The 17460-nt window shown below is 34.0% G+C and overlaps 2 protein-coding genes across 2 annotated transcripts in view; both read right to left on the bottom strand.

The window, feature by feature from the left end:
• Nucleotides 1-2477, bottom strand: part of Smp_126500 (putative tensin) — a gene marked incomplete at both ends in the record, with an annotated part of 67251 nt that extends 64774 nt beyond the window's left edge. The window contains one exon of the mRNA XM_018798767.1: nt 1778-2477. Coding sequence (XP_018653676.1) covers nt 1778-2477 — 700 coding nt within the window. The remainder of the gene's footprint in view (nt 1-1777) is intronic.
• Nucleotides 2478-5097: 2620 nt separating this feature from the next.
• Smp_126510 (hypothetical protein) overlaps nt 5098-17460 on the bottom strand; it is a gene marked incomplete at its 3' end in the record, with an annotated part of 46827 nt that continues 34464 nt past the window's right edge. Inside the window, exons 2-5 of the mRNA XM_018798766.1 lie at nt 16248-16430; nt 15152-15471; nt 12507-12790; nt 5098-5140 (exon numbers count right to left, since the gene is read on the bottom strand). Coding sequence (XP_018653675.1) covers nt 5098-5140; nt 12507-12790; nt 15152-15471; nt 16248-16430 — 830 coding nt within the window. The remainder of the gene's footprint in view (nt 5141-12506; nt 12791-15151; nt 15472-16247; nt 16431-17460) is intronic.

Genomic DNA, 17460 nt, shown 5'->3' with positions numbered 1-17460 from the left:
AACTTTTCATTTGACGATTCGCACATGTGTACTACCGCCGAATTTCTCCTTAATTTTTTTCTTTTAAAAAGATTATGCTGAATTGCATAGTTTATTATAAGCTACTATTTATTATATCAATTTATAGTTTGACTTTATAATAAATATGATTGTGATTAATCATAGAAAATCGTATAAACAACAGCTTCACTTACAACTTTCTTCTGGTCTATTATCTGATAGAAGATTCAGTCAGCCGGTCAAAACATAGGACTTCGTACGTACGTACATCAGTTCAAGTTGCCATAGCACATTAGCGCAGAGATACAGTTGTTGATTTAAATCCCATAGTGGTAGAAGTAGTAAGAGTATAAGCATCGATGTGAAAGATTAGGGTTTGAAGATGCTATTGAAGGAGTATAAGCCAGTGAAGTAAATTTGGAGAGAGAAAAAGAAAGGGACATGAATAATTCAGATGATTAGAATTTGGGAGAGCACAAGGAGTAGATGCACCGTCGCCATTGCAAACGATTTTGAGCCATGTCATTCAAAGTAACAGAACAAGATGAAACCAAATTGCAATTCAGGCTTGTTACAAAAACCTTTCTATCATACCAGACTTAACATATCAAATAAAGCTATTATTATAAGGTTCGAAACCAAGTTCACCTTATTTAGTTAAGAGTATCATTAGTCTTGACAACAAAAACAATGTGAAACAAAGTCAACGACATACATTCACATTTGACTGGCTCCTAACTAGAAATTAAACATCCGAGGATTACAATACTAGACAACAGTTTTGGTAGTAAAACATGTGCATATACAAAGTAACAGTTAGTTAACAACATTGTCCTATGAAACAACTGACAGAGATCTATAGATCAATTGGATATTTTCGATAGTGTTGAGAAGTCAAAACCACGTAAAGACTGAAGGTGATCGTGAAAAAAAGAAGAATAAATGATTAATCTTCATAAATTCCTTATATAAATGATGATGATGATGATGATAATAATAATAATAATAATAGTGGCCCAGAATCGATCACAATTGCGCTGGTGTATACACTCTCTGTCCTCCCTTAAACTATAAGACTAAAATTGTTTCATATTTGTCTTCCTTCGTATACTATATCCTTATATACGATCTTTCTTTTATATATTACCACCACTAAATTAACTACTTCTATGATTTTGGTGTTGATCTTGTTGTGCTAATGAGTGAGGTATGGCAACTTGGACCGATGCATAAATGTGCCTGGTCCTACGTTGTAGCCGGCTGACTGACAATTCAAGAAGAATTCATCACATTTAAACAAGAAATCATTACTCGTTACATTCATACATATAGTCAATGAAATTAGTATGATGGATAACAATGAATAGTAGTCATGATAAGTAGTAAAATGACAAAAATCATTTTAACATAAGTGAAGAGATTATCATAACTAGATGGATATTGAAATAAGTTACGATGAACTATTACAGTTTTTGCTAATATAACAAGATTTATATGAACAGTTGAATGCTGGCTCAATAGTCTAAACATTGAGTGTTCGCACACGAGACCGAAGGTCCGGGGTTCAAATTCCAAGAGCGGGATCATATACGCGCACTGCTGAGGAGTCCCATATTAGGATGAAGACGAATATCCAGTACTCCTAGGTTCTCAATGGTGATCTAACATCAATCGGTTCATGATCTTAATCAAATACTTAACAATCTTCACAACCTCAAATGGAATCTATTTAGATATTTAAAAAATAAAAAAAATTAGGAAAGAATGTATACTTTACCTGGAAATCTACATGATCCAGATTTAACAAATCGAAATGATCCATTTGATCGAGGACTTGATGATCGTATAACATTATGATTATTATTATTATTATCTTTACGTATAATTGTAATATTATCTATATTCATTTTTGTATCTTTTATATTCGATAATGGGGGTGATGATAATTTTCTTGTTGTTGTTGCTGTGGTGGTGGTGATTGTTGTTGTTGCTGCTGTTATGATATTAGATGATATTGTTGAATGATAATTAGTATTATGATTAATAAATTTAGAATTTTTCATTTTAGATTGTTTCATCCATGGTGGAGCATCAAATAATAAATAATCCACTGATGGGGATGTAGGTTCCATAGATTTTTGTATTGGTGATTTACTCAATTCTAAATGGTTATTAGTAGTAGTAGGTATAGTAGTAGTATGTTTAGTATATCTTTCATTAATATTATCATTTATTATATTATCATTATTACTAATCTCTTGTGATGTTAAAATTCTTTGATTATTTGAAGTGAAGAATGGTGATGACGTCGATGATGGAATAGTTCCTTTGAAATAATTTCTTTTATATCCATTTTCTTCATCAATAATAGGAAATATTGATTTAGTTGTAATTGTTGGAGTTGTTGTTACTATGGGATTCATTAAATGATTTGAATATGATGATCTATTATCAATTCTATTCATTTGACTAGCCATTTATTATATGTATATATATAGAGAGTGAGAGGGAGGGAGGGAGATCAAACAAATGGATAGATTAAATGTATGTATAGTGTATATAGGTATAGGTATATGGGTATAGGTATAGGTATAGGTTATTCATTAACTACTTGTCATTCATTCTGAATAAAAGAATTGATCATTATCATTATGTACATAATCAGTAATACATCTTTATCTGTATTTATGTATGATTAGATCTACATACATATATATTGGCATAGTTACTAATTGTAATGTTTATAGTAGTATATCTGTAAATAGAATAAAAAAGAAGAATAAGATGTTACGTAATCCACAATGTTGATAAGCTTTCAATTATATAAGTAGTATTAATAATCCAAAAAGAGTATAATATATATATATATGTATATGTCAAGTGATTCTAATTTAAGTTCAGTAATAAAATCAAACGAATAGGCTTAGATACACACACACATCCACCCATCCATACACACACCCATTCGCACATACACAAATAACTACAAACATAAACAGATATACTTACTTTTAAAACAAAAATAATAAAAAATTTTTTAGTATCTATGGTCAGATGATATTGAAAGGATCTACAGTTATGTATATACACTAACTTGATAATTTTGAACTCATAGTAAATTACTTTTCGGTTCTTTCATATACATATTCACTAATCTAATTGGTTATTTATTTAAGATTACCAATGAAAAAAAAAAAGAAAGATACAATTTTATGTGTAAGTTTGTCCCTGAAAAAAACAAAAAAAAATTTTTTTTTGATCTCATATTACATAGATTAGTGATCATGTGAGTTCTATATAGATAGATCAGTAATAAGAGTTAGTAACTAACAGAACAATATTTATAAGAAGAAAGAGTACAATGTACTTTTAAATAGTGACAGACTGATCAAATACATACGTACACACGCACACACACACACGCACTCATGCATACACATACGTACACATATCAAAAGGTGTCATTTATCTCTACCAAAAAGAAACTTATAGTAGAATTTCGTAAGTATTAATAGAATAGTGTAAGTACTTTATATTATTACATCTACAATTACATTTATTGATTGATTAAAGTAAATTGGCATTATAATAAATCAATAATGTAATTCTCAGCACAAAGTATTTCAACAATTCTCCGTTTCTTACTTCTTGATCGATCGTGACGATCAATATTCAGTGATCACCAGTTAGAAGTTATCAGTCCAGTCAATCGATATCTAAATACTGTACATTCTTTTCGCTGTATATTACCTGCCAGCAACCATGATATCTCTGATTAGGCCTTTTGTAAAATTTACAGCGAAAGGTTGTACACTTTCGAGAAACACACCTGAATAGGTTGTGTAATTAATAGCCATAATGATGGATTAAAACAAACAAAATTAGATAAATTCACTTAGTATTGTTTGTTTGGATCTTCCCGTTGATGTTTTTAGGACAGCAACCGGTCAGTCTCTAAATGGCATATGTGCATTGCCTCGATATTGGAAGCTGAGTGGATAACTCGATGGCGTTTGAAGCAAAAGGTACTGGGTTGGAGTCCCAGAGTGAACATCAACTCTGAGATGCAGGTACATCTAGCTGGCGAGTACCAAATAGGACGAAAAGCGCGTCAAACTGGATTCTACTGCTAGCCACTATCCATCTTTGCTTACAAAATTAGATAAGTTTTTGTAATATATAGATGACAGGGACAGGTAACTCAGATGTTCAAGCAGGCTGCCAATCAAAATGGAGTTTAAAAACTAGTGAACATTATGATTGACTAGTAAAGCATCTTTATAATTGGCAACCTTTCAAAAATGTGTACGTTGAATTGTGGGGACAATGTTAGATTTTAAACTTTCAGAGTTTTATTGTTTTGTTCTATACAGTTTTATATTCTACTTAATCACTTAATCCAGATATGTATCCTGAAACTAGACACTAGCGACACTAGTGACACAAGTGAAAAGAGAATCTACCGTTAGCTAGTGTTAACACCACCTACTTCTTCATCCTAAAACGTAACTCCACACACAGTATACGACTTACATGAAACCGCCATATTGAACAATAAATCAATTGTAACTAACCAATTCAATTGATAGGGATTTACTATCTCATCTATTGGTTTTCCATCTTCACATAATACAATGGATCTAACCTCAGTGATACTCACTCGGTCAACCAATTCATGGAAGACATCCTCCGTTCGTAATGATCATACTTCCCATACATAAAGTAGAACACAATGAATCATTATGCAACATGCTCACCGCTTGGTTAACAAACAAACATCTGGTCTACTACATAAGTGATGTAAGTTTGTAAACGTCATCAGAGCTTTATAAATCCGAGTTCCGATTTCGCCAGACTTAAACCTACCAGAGATGATAAAACATTCTCAAAAATAAATGTCAACACATCGTATTTAAGATTCTAATGTTCATTTATGTACAAAGTACTTACCGTCTTTTTGATATTGATTCTCTTTTCAAATCTCAGTATAGTTCAAGGACTATCTTTAAACAATGAAGTAAAACAAGCTGATATCCACTAGGCGGTTATAATCATGTAAGTCATTGGATTTCAGTAAAATAGTTGTACAATATCCTGCTATTTATTAACAGGTTCATTCACATTGTTAAACTGTTCCAATCTTAAATAAATAAACAAAAACAAATAGCAACAAAGAACTCATTACAGTTTTATTAATGTACTATTCTCATGAATACAGTTGGCCAATAAAAAAAACCGGAACCCATAATGAAACACGTCACGGAGATAAAACCCAACTTACCCATCTTCATCGTGCCTCCTGAATAGTGAGGTTCAGTCTCATCAGCTAATGTAAGCGGTAAACCGGATGGTACCCATAAATGATTACGAATACGACTGGATGCTACAATGTTTCAGGGGGGGGGTTCGTTTATCTTTCAATTTAACCTTGTAGACGAATCCGCTTTATATATATTCAATATTCAATTGTATGTTATCTAATATTAAATAAACCATACTCATTTCCATTAAGTTGATTATGTAACAAATTTTTATACACATAAATCTTAAATTTAATCAATTCATTGATTGACAAATCGATCCAACTACTTTATATGAATAAACACAATGTGTTTGTAAGATTTTAAACTTTCGGCTTAGTAACAATGATAGTTGCTAATGGATCGGCACACATGTAAAAGGATTGATTGAATTCACTGCCAGATTTTTTGTTTTGTGAATAATACATGAGATAACAACAAAAAATGCAAATGAATCTCTGATTTATTGATTGAATGGACAGGGGGGGGTATTTAAAGGTATATATGTAGATAGATAGATTTTGATGGAGTTTTCTTCTCTGAGCTGGATGGTTTGTTGATGGAGCTTTCATCGATCTTCTGAAGAAAATCATCAGCACAAACTTCGAGTAGATAGATCGATAGATAGTTAGATAATGAAAGATCAGTTTTCTTATAAGCTTCATTTCTTAACAAATTCACTAAAGCTAAATCCTACCATTGCTCATACAATGAGATTCATTATTGAAATAGTTTCCGATGATGTTGATTGATATCAATATCTTATGAAAAGTATCCTACAAAAATATTTGCAATTTTTTTTACATTAAAACATTATAGTAACTATACCGTCACTATGAGATAGGAACTCATTGAAGACAATTGGTGAACGGTTGCTCAACTTCCTGGATTGGTTGAAGTTAGACATTAACACCATCGGATGCTGGCTCAGTGGTCTATCGGTTAAGTGCTCTGGCGTGAGATTGGTTGGTCCTGAGTTCAAATCTCGTGAAGCGAGATCGTGGATGCGCACTGCTGAGGAGTCCCACACTAGGACAAAACGACCGTCCAATGCTTCCAGGTTTTCCTTGGTGGTCTAGCTTCAATTGATTCATGCCTGCCATCATGAATATACCATCACTATTAAAAAAAGGGAATACGTTTACTACATAATGTATTATCTAGTCACAATAGAATTATATCTACCTAACATGTATACGTTTCTATGAATAAGATACCACGTGACATGATAAATTCCATTTCATTATATCTTGTCAATTACCTTGTCAATATGATGATTCAGATAATATAGATATATCTATGTATGGATGATGTAATAGTCTTGGCATAGAGCATAGAGCCAAAATGATATTACGTATGAAATTAGAACACAGTATCATATAATAAAATTCATTTAGCAACAGTTCTGATCACCAATATAAGATTGTAGAGATTATTCCATTTTACTAATATCACAGACGGATTTAAGTTAGACAACTATATGAAACCTAAAAACAAATGATAACCGTTTTTATCCTAAGACTCTTCAGTAATCCATGTCCACGAACCTTCAACCAGGAATCAAATCAAGAACCTTAGTTTTAGGAATAATATAATCTATATAAATGATTACATTAATATATTGATTATTACATGAGTTAGGCAAACAGTACAAAGTTACTTTGTTATCGTTTGAGATATATCAGTAGTATATACTAGTTGCGATGGTACATTTATTCGGGTCTATTATGTTTTGTGCTTCAGAATAGACATAACACTGATTAACGTTTGGTTTAATGCCCAACAAATCAGACTTTTTTAAAGTTTCATTCATTATAAGTTATGACTTGTAGAGTCAATATTATTATGATATTTGTGTATTGATTTGTCATGAATCAGTTGATAGGTAACGGGATGATTGAATGATAGAATACTTACCACAAAAATTGAATATCCTAAGTTCCATCCTATATTGGAATAGAGGTTATTTGGTGTATGCTATCTATATTTGTTGATATAAGTAGCATGTAATACCGACCACAAGCGGAATGCCTGTCAAAAGACGTTTGAGAAGATTGAACTGGAGAAAAGAAGAAGAAATTGTAAATTGTGAGAATCATAAACGATATAGTCTATCAGAAGGGGGTTTTGTGGAGATTTAGTATTTTCATAGTTGAAGGCGTGAGTCAATTGAAGCTAAACCACCAGGGAAAACCTGGAAGCACTGGATGGTCGTCTCGTCTTATTGTTGGACCCCTCAGCAGTGAACATTTATGACCTCGCCTCGCGAGATTCGAACCCAGGACTTACCAATCTCGCGCACGAGCACCTGACCGATAGACCACTGAGCCAGCATCCGATGGTGTTAATGTCTAACTTCAACCAATCCAGGAAGTTGAGCAACCGTTCACCAATTGTCTTCTGTGAGTTCCTATCTCACAACAGACGTGGTTTGAACTCCACTGGTCACTGCTTCTCACTAGAACTACTGGATTTACCTCTCGAAGTCAGTCTGGTAGGTCCTGGGTTTGAATGTCGCTTGGCGAGGTCGTGGATGCGCACTGCTGAGGAGTTCCACAATAGGACGAAACAGCCGTCCAGTGCTTCCAGGTTTTTCATGGTGGTCTAGCTTCAATTGACTCACGCTTTCAACTATAAAGATATATTCTATGTTTTACCTTGTTGAAGAGACGGTTATATTAGGTTTGATTATCAAAGTTAAAAAGGTTTTATTTCAGCAGTTAATTTAATTTTCATAGTTTAGATCATGAATTTATCTTTGTGAGACCATAACTGAAAACCCAGAAGCACTGGATGACAGTTTTCGTACACATCCATGACCCTAATACAGGGAGTCGAATACAGGACCTTTAGTCTTGCTCTCTAGACTTTAACTACCAGATCACTGAATCGGGATCCAATGTTCTGTATGTCTAACAGTGGATGTTTTCCACGTCATAAATAAAACTCACTATTAGGGATTAAGGAGATCAGAAATGAAAGTACGATAAAGTATATTTTGATTGAAGGTCAAAAGTCAAACCTTATGTGAATTGATAGTTCCATACTGTCAGGAGATATCAAAAACTTCAATTAGTTATTTACTCTAATTACAGATTATTTGACATCAATGATCACAAGAAACCGAAGGTCCTGGGTTCGAACCCCAGTGGTGAGATTGTGGATGTGCCCATTAGGACGAAACAGCTATCCAGCGCTTCATGGTTTTTCATTGTGGCCTAGCAAACATTACTTTATGATCTTATCTATGAAACTTCTAGCATCTGCACAAATCCCTATTAACAACATACTTCATACAAATCAATAGATCAGATTCATTATTCATTGATGAGAAAAGTTCAAAATAACAAAAAATTGGAATTTTATAATTGAATTCATGAGTCAACTAAAGCTAGAACAGCATGAAAAACCTAAAAGCACTGGATGGCTATTTCGTCCAATTATGGGACTCCTCAGCAGTGCTCATTTACGATCCCACATCACACCCAAGATTCGAATTCAGGATCTATCAGTCTCGTGAATTCTTCTGATAACAACTTTTACTTTTTATTGTCATTTTGATGGTATTTAAAAAGAAATAGATTTGTTGGCAATGATATGTGATGATGAAAAGAATGAAATTTTTTTCTTTAAACTTGAAGATCACATTCCATTAAATTGATTTCGGTTATTTAGTTAATTCTGGCCCCTTAATTACATCAATACAAGGACATAAAATACCATAACACCCACGTATCCACACGTACCCCACACATACACATACGCACATACACTCACACACACCCACACACAAACATACCTCAATTATGTATTACAAAAACGTTATAACACTTACTGTTTTCATTGTACATTGTATCCATATCAAATACCAAGAATATTACTGACTTTGTACAAGTTTATCCAAATGAAATACTGACCTACCATAATACCATTTGGCTCGAAGAAATAAAGAAAATAGTGAAAGAGAGAGAGAGAGAAAACATACCCTTTTAATGTAAACATCTTGAATGTTGCCATAGTTATTACACGCACACACACACACACATACACACATATTCATGATGATAAATTATGCACAAATGAAAATATTTCAGAACCAAAAACAACAACAACAACAAAAAAGAAAACAGTGGATAGTTATTAACCTTGACATTACAAAATGCAACATGCTAAATCAAGGTCATCATAAACGAATCATGCTATGTTTACTGTCTATTAGCTTTCGGTCTATATTCTGTGAACTGTGTGTTAGATCAGATTCTGTTCTTATTACGTGTTGGCTTTGAAATTCTTATTCCAAATTTTGTTCAGATAATTCGAGGCAGTCACTTTCATAATTCTATATAATAACTTACCTGCAATACGTGCTCCACATGGTTGACCTTCATTCCTTTTATTTTAATAATGATTGAATAAAACAAAGAAAAAAATACATTGAATTATTAGTATGGAGTTGTGGTTATTGTTAAGTATTCGATTGAGACCATGAATCGATCGATGTTAGTCCATTGGTTGAAATTAGACATTAACACCGTTGGATACCGAATCAGTGACCTAGAAGTTGAGAGTTCAATGGAGAGATCGAAAGTCCTTGGTTCGAGTCCGCGTGCAGGGTCCTGGATGCGCACTGTTGAAGAATCCTATATTAGGACGAAACAGCCGTCCAGTAATTCCAGCTTTTCAATTGTGGTTTAACATGGATCGATTCATGATCTCAATCAAAAACATTGAATATTAGAAATTAATTTAATGCAGAAATTATGAACAAACTTACATGAAGTACATTCACACGATTGATTACTGTCGGATTAATACAATAATTATTAAAAGGAAACATTGAAATATAATTGGCACATGAGAAAATAACAGCTAACCAAATCCTATCGACTGTGAAGCTGGATGACATGGGATCAAATCCATCAAGGAGCATCAGTTCCCTCAAGATTACAGGTATACCTTACGGACGAGTGCCAAGTAGCAAGAAACTTAGGTCCAAAATTTCCTACTCACTACCTCCAACCATCATCTTATCTCAACATAGATTATTAGCAATATCTCTGATATAATCTGTGACATTATACTTCTAAAACTCAGTTCCTGGAAGCATAAAGAATATAGTACCTGTCTAAAACACTAAGAAAGTCATATCTTTCCATGACAATTTATATCTTTAGAGAAATCTACGATGTTGAAGAACTCTTCCCATTCTTCATTTCTTGTGTGTATTTAAATTGTCTACGGTCCAAATATTTCTACCAGTAAGTGCATTAGAATCGCAGTTTCATAGTATAAATCAGTTGTTAAGATACCTTAGACTCTGAATTCGTGCTAGTAGAGGTGTAGTAGACGAAAACTTACCAGTGAGGACAAAACTATAAAATTACTTAGTAAAATCTGAGAGCCATACAACAAACACTTCATTTGCAAAATGTCAATCAACTGTTTTAAACTTGAATGTTCCTTCGTTTTTACACCATTAACTATCCGCTCTCGTTCTCTCCTTTTCGATCTTCTTAACCTTCTGCCTCCAGGTGTTCCACATTCGATTGGTGATATATACTACTTATATCTGTCGACACCAGTAGCACACACCAAAGAAGTAATTATACAGATATGTTTTACTAATCCCAACAAAGAATAGTATTCGAGAACTTCCAATCGATATCTTCCAATCATTAAATATTAAAACAGTGTACTAGAATTTTGTTCTACTCAGTAAACATATGTATGATATGATAGTGATGATCCTTCTCGGTGAAAATTAAGACAACAAATGTAAGTGAACGATTCTGTTTTCAATTAGATCTTCATCACAATATGTATATATATATATATATATATATATATATATATATATATATGTTCACTCAGTCTCTTGTTAAGTTATCTGATAGTACGCTCAATATAGCTATCTTCGCAAAATCAGCTGGATTAGTAGATACACATTGGAAGCAAACTCCGGTAACTTACCCTTCATTTGAATAGACATTATTGATCGATCAGAAAATACCAACTAAAGGTTATCTGTGTAAATTTATCCTTTCAACTGCTATCGGTAATTTGTGACACAGGACATTGTAGTTACATCCTCGTTGAATTGTACTTTTAAGAAAAGAGGTTTCATGTGAGTTACCTATTTCACTTGTCCTTTTTTCTCTTCGTACATATACTTCTTTAAAAATCTTTAAGAGTAGACTATGTTCGTCAACATCCTATTTGTAAACTTCAACTCATTCATTATGGTATCGTCCTACTTGGCACTCGTCAGCTAGATGTACCTGTATCTCTGAGTTATTGTTTACTTCAGGACTCGAACCCGATATCATTCGCTTCAAATACCATCACGTTATCTACTTAGCTACTAAGCCCTGACGTACACTTGCTTGAATATCGAGGCGATAAGCACAGTATGCACATATGGCAATAAGAGAGAGACTGAATAATTGCAATCCTGAACATCAATGAGAAGATTCAAGTAAACAACATCAAGTGAATGTAGAAATATATTTATTCACAATCAGAGGAGCTCTTTCTATACAATCATCTATTTAATTAACCGTCAGCCTATCTACTTTATCTTTTCATCACTCTTATTACTATTAGTATACTTGTTTTCTTTCTGTTAAACTGTATGCTTTTATTATCTGTTCAGTCAGTCAGTCAGCTACAGCGTAGGATCAGGCACATATATGGATCGGATGGTGGTTGGAGGTGGTCTACAGGAAACCTTGGACCCGGGTTTCGTGCTACTTGGTAACGTCTCTGACTGTGAAGCTGAGTGACACGGGATCGAATCCGTCAGGGAGCATCAGTTCCCTTAAGATTACAGGTACACCTTGCTGATGAGTGCCAAGCAGCACGAAACCCGGGTCCAGGGTTTCCTGTTGACCACCTCCAACCACCATCTTACCTCAATATATATATAGTGCACACAGTGTCGAGCCACCTAGACTAGTGGCCACATTGCAACTTGATGGATAGCATTCGATCAGCACTGAGAAGGAATTGATACGCATAAAATTGATCACCACCCAGTGATCAATCAATTGTGACATATATGGATCGGTTCAAGTTGCCATACCACGTTGACATAGTGGTCTAAGAGTATGATACTCGTTTTAGATGCGAGTGGTCCCAGTTTCGAATCCCGGCTGGGCCCATACTTTTCTTATCTATTATGTAATCATAAATCTATAAATAACTTACTTTTTTAAACTATATGTTGTCCAAAATCCATCATTTAAATATTGACTTGAACCTGATTTTAATGTTTGTTTTAATGTTGTTGAATGTGTTAAATTTTGTTCACCAGTTAAACTTCTTGATCGTTTTAATTGTTGTAATTCACGTTGTGTATTTAATAATTCATTTTGTAATTTTTGTTCACGTTCACTTATTCCTGTATTATGTATTGAATAAGCTAAATGTGGTAGACTACCTTGACGATTATCGACTGATAGTAAATCAACTCTTGATGCTCCAGCTGATGGCTTTATAAAGAATAAAAAAAATAAAGAAATTTGTTTCAGGAGAGAGAAGTAGTTGGAACTTCTGATTGAATAATAGGTTACTAAGACCCATAATAATTTTTCTGGTTAGCGTTTTGTTTAGCGAGTTGATTTTCTACGAGATGGGGTCGTTAACCCCATGCCCAACCGTCCTCCTTTACCCGGGATTAGGATCGGCAGTAGCCCCCAGAGGAGCTACAGGCGGCCTACGCTCCATTGGGAGTAACAGACGTAAGTAAGTAAGTAAGTAAGTAAGAGACCCATAAAGTTGATCATTTAGAATGATAACTATTCAGATCATATAGTGAAATAACAACTGTGAAATTAACCCAATTGTTTAAAGTAATCTTGTTGCCAAAATTCTACTGTCTATTCATCTGGTGTTGTTTCAGAAAAGAACAATATGATGAAACTATAATTCATGGATTACCTTTAAACGACACTAAAGTGACCTTCAGAATGTCCATCTACATACTAGGACTAAATGTAAGTTATAAACCTGTGTGAGGTATTAGAATTATGATTTACAGTTGATAGTTACGGTTAGGAATTAGATTTAAGGTTTTCATCATGAACTGACATCAGCTATAATGTCAAAATGGTATTTTACCAAATCAATGGGTGAATTTGGCGCCGAAATCCAAGACATGTTATCGTGAATCTGATTGGTTCATCTATAAATTAAAGTCTCTCCGAACAGCATAATCAAATATGCCCAGCTAACCGTATAACCTTGACTGATATACGACTAGACTAGAAGGAGTAGATTAAGATGTAGCAACAGTTAATGAAATTATTCACTAATAGTCTGAGATATGTTAGAAAGTGCTGACTTTCTGATTAACATAAACTCAATACTAGTGACTAATGGTCAAAGACTTTGGGTAATATGGAATAAAATACATTTTAATGATTCATCTGCATTCATTCCCTTTGTTTCTATCTATCTTCCATTGAATCTTCCATTGATAATCATTTCTAACTTCTCCTACTTCAGTAGAGTTTTCGCCTTTCCCACTCCTTATATTTTGTTTAAATTTAGATCATTTTAGATATAATTTTACATTCAGTGCTACTAGTCTTGTTCATTTCTTCTCATTATACTCATGTAAGTTGTGACAAATTGGACTAAAGTAGACTCATGCCAAATTCTACATCTCCAAAGACTTTAACTACTGACCATAGTTATCATACTGACCCCAACTATGTAATCACTATCCACCAAATAACTTCACCTTCTATTATATTTATATTTCAAATAGATATGACTTAGATACGGAAATATTGGACAGAACTAAGGGAGACTATAAGTAATCAACTGGCAACAAATTAAGAATAACAAATCATATCACCGTCCTTTATGTATTCAATGTAAGGTACTGATTGGTAGAATACATTGACATAGTAATCCAGTTACTTAGTAATTATACAATATGCAATAAAACCAGTCCCAACCCTTTACAACATTTATTCTGCTAAAACAATAACCAATTTTGTAATGTCAGTAAGTCAATTACAACGTAGAACGCGGCAAGTATTTACACTAGTTTGAGTTGCCATATTACATTAGCATAGAGCAAATCCCACAGCAGTATAAGTGGTAACAGAATTAATGGTAATAGAAAGTATTGGTCATCTAAAATACAATGAAAAGCTATAAAAATTAGTGTAATAATAAGAAACTTTATGAAGAATCTAAGAGAAGACAAAGAATGTATATACGCGTGCCATTATCACATGAACTCGAACCAGGTAGCCTACACTTATAAAAATGACTAAGTCCAATTGTAAATCACTTCATGGACTAATGTTGTATTTTAGTTTAATCGCCATTAGCTTTCTTCTATTCTAATCCTATTAACCCTCAAATGCCCTGGTACGGCCGAGAGTGAGGGAGAGTCCGATCTCCTTCTCCAAATGCTCTCACATGGCCACGCGTATATAGCCTCTGTTAGGGAAATCCTACTCACTGCATTCTCACATCATTACTGTTGTTTACGAAATTGAGGGGACAAAAAGCGAATGTCCGGCAGGAGCTTTAACAGGGTTGGTAGACACGGGAATTCCACCTAGGGGAGTTGGAAAACCCTCATTCCAAACCAATGGTGCAAATGCCCTCCAGTATCCTGAAAGAACAAATGGAGTATGAACCAATTGTTGGTCACTGGTTACCATGGGACTGCATCTCCTTACGATGCTCCACTGACTTGTGAATTAGATCTTTAGGTCAAAGGTTCCGGGTGTCGTCCCCTAAGAAAACCATATTCGTTCGGTTATAACAATAACCATTTTTGTAATGTTAAAAAAAATACATCTATTACATTTTACGTCATTTAAACTTACTGTATGCTTAACAACCATTTCAATTGGATCATGATGTTTTTTAATATGTTGTCTTGTTAATGTAGTAGCATAACGTCCACTATTTGTTCCTCTCCATAATCCTTGTGTACCACTTGTTTGCATTGATGACCAACGTGATATATGTGTATTTAATGGTGAATGATTTGATATATTATGTGATGCAGTTGTTTTATAATATGGTTGTTGGTTTAATTGATTAGGATAACGTGTTGCTATGGAATTATCAGTATATTCATTTAAACGTCTAGTTTCAGAATAGGTACGACTTCGAAATGTATTATGAACATGATGATTATGAGCTGAAAATAGATATTGATAATGAATTCATTCAATAGATGATCATTCAATGCTTATAAAATTTAAACAACTATATGGAAAGTAAAGATAGTTGGTGGCTAGCAGTGGAATCCAAAACATGGGTTTCGTCCCTTTTGAGACTCGTCGGCTGAATGTGCCTGCATCTTAGAGTTGGGTATAAGCAAGTAGCTTCATTGTTAAGTACACAGCCATAAAGAATATCATTTTAGAAATCATGATTTAAAGGGAAGTAAAGAGTAAATGAATCTACTCAACTTTGACTTATTCTCGGCCATATCACCTGAAGACTCTAACCACCAATCATGATAATTGCATTGATCATAGTGATTGACATTAGGTTCTAGTCATCATTGAAACAACCATATAAATAAGACTAGAGTTCTAGTTGAATAAAGTCTCTGTTCTACATCGAATCAGAGCCATATACAAAAAAATGATATCAGAAGGGGGTTTTGTGGAGATTCTTAGTAATTTGATGGTTGAAATCATGAGTCAATTGAAGCTAGAACACCATGAAACACTTGAAAGAATTGGACTTCCGTTTCATCCTATCATGGGACTTTTCAGCGGTACGCATCCACGATCCCGCCTCGCGAGATTCTAACCCACGACCTATCAGTCTCGCGCGCGAGCGCTTAACCTCTAGAGCCACTGAGCCGACTACTTTTTCACAATGAGTAACACTACAATTCAGAATCCTAAAATATATTTCATCAATATATCCTATTTGATTTAATGAAGAGATAAAACTGCTTACTTTCTGAACGAGAATCCCATGCACCACTATCGGATTGACGTCGTTTAAAACGTTCACTTGTTAAATTATCACCAAGATAATAACGTGATCCAGGAATGAATTGACCACTACGACTAATATTTCCTAATCTTGCAGTATGTCGTTGGTCCATTGGTCCATGTACATTACCACCACTGTCTACATCTATATTAGGAAATATAGATACAAATATTAGGAATAGAACTTAATTATTTTCTTTTAAAATCTAACTATTGAATCATGTAAATGAAAGTTGATAAAAGTCAGTGTAGTGTAACATACTTACTTACGCCTGTTATTCCTCGTGGAGGAGCATAGGCTGCCCATCAGCAGTCTGCATCTAACTCTGTCCTGAGCAATACGTTCCAGTTGTTTCTAGTTTTCATTCATCCTTTTCATATCTGCTTCTATTTCCCGATATAGTGTGTTCTTCGGCTTTTCTCTTTTCCGTTTTCCTTCAGGATTCCAAGTTACAGCTTTCATCGTGATGCAGTTTGATGATCTCCTCAATGTATGCCCGACCCACTCCCAACGTCTTTTCCTAATTTCCTTTTCAAATGGAAGCTGGTTTGTTCTCTACCATAGTAGGCTGTTGCTGATGATATCCGGTCGACGGACATTGACAGGCGGAGTTGTAGTGTAGCACATTTTGTGTTAGATAAATCTGCATCTACATGACTAATTCCATATACTCATTCATATAGATCTCATTATATTGATTTTATTGAGATTATAAAGCGAACTAATTTAAACAACCATAGAAAATCTGGAACCACTGGAAGGGTATTTCGTCCTAGTATAGGACTCATCAGAGTTAATGATTGAGTCCGAAAGTTCTAGTTTTAATTTCTATTTGAAGAGTTATGGATGTACATTGTTGGGGAGTTCTATACTGGGATGAGATAGTAGCTTGGTGTTTCTAGTTTTTCAATGATTTCCTGCTTTAAATAGGTTCATCATCTCAATAAAATTCAGCAATCTTAACTTTAATACAATAAAACAACTCATAAAGTCAATGAAATGCGCTATCTGAACTCCATCATTACAGAGTATACTTCATTAAATTTAGAATGTTTAAGGTCAACAAGAACCAATCAACATTGACGTCTACAATACACTCCGTGGGCCATATGTGGAGAAATTCGAACACTTCACTTCAATCTGATGTTTGTGCTGATGATGTCATTCAGAAAAA

Source organism: Schistosoma mansoni, chromosome 7, assembly GCF_000237925.1.
Source record: "Schistosoma mansoni strain Puerto Rico chromosome 7, complete genome".
Classification (NCBI taxonomy): domain Eukaryota; kingdom Metazoa; phylum Platyhelminthes; class Trematoda; order Strigeidida; family Schistosomatidae; genus Schistosoma; species Schistosoma mansoni.
This window is presented reverse-complemented; position numbering and strand designations above follow the sequence as displayed.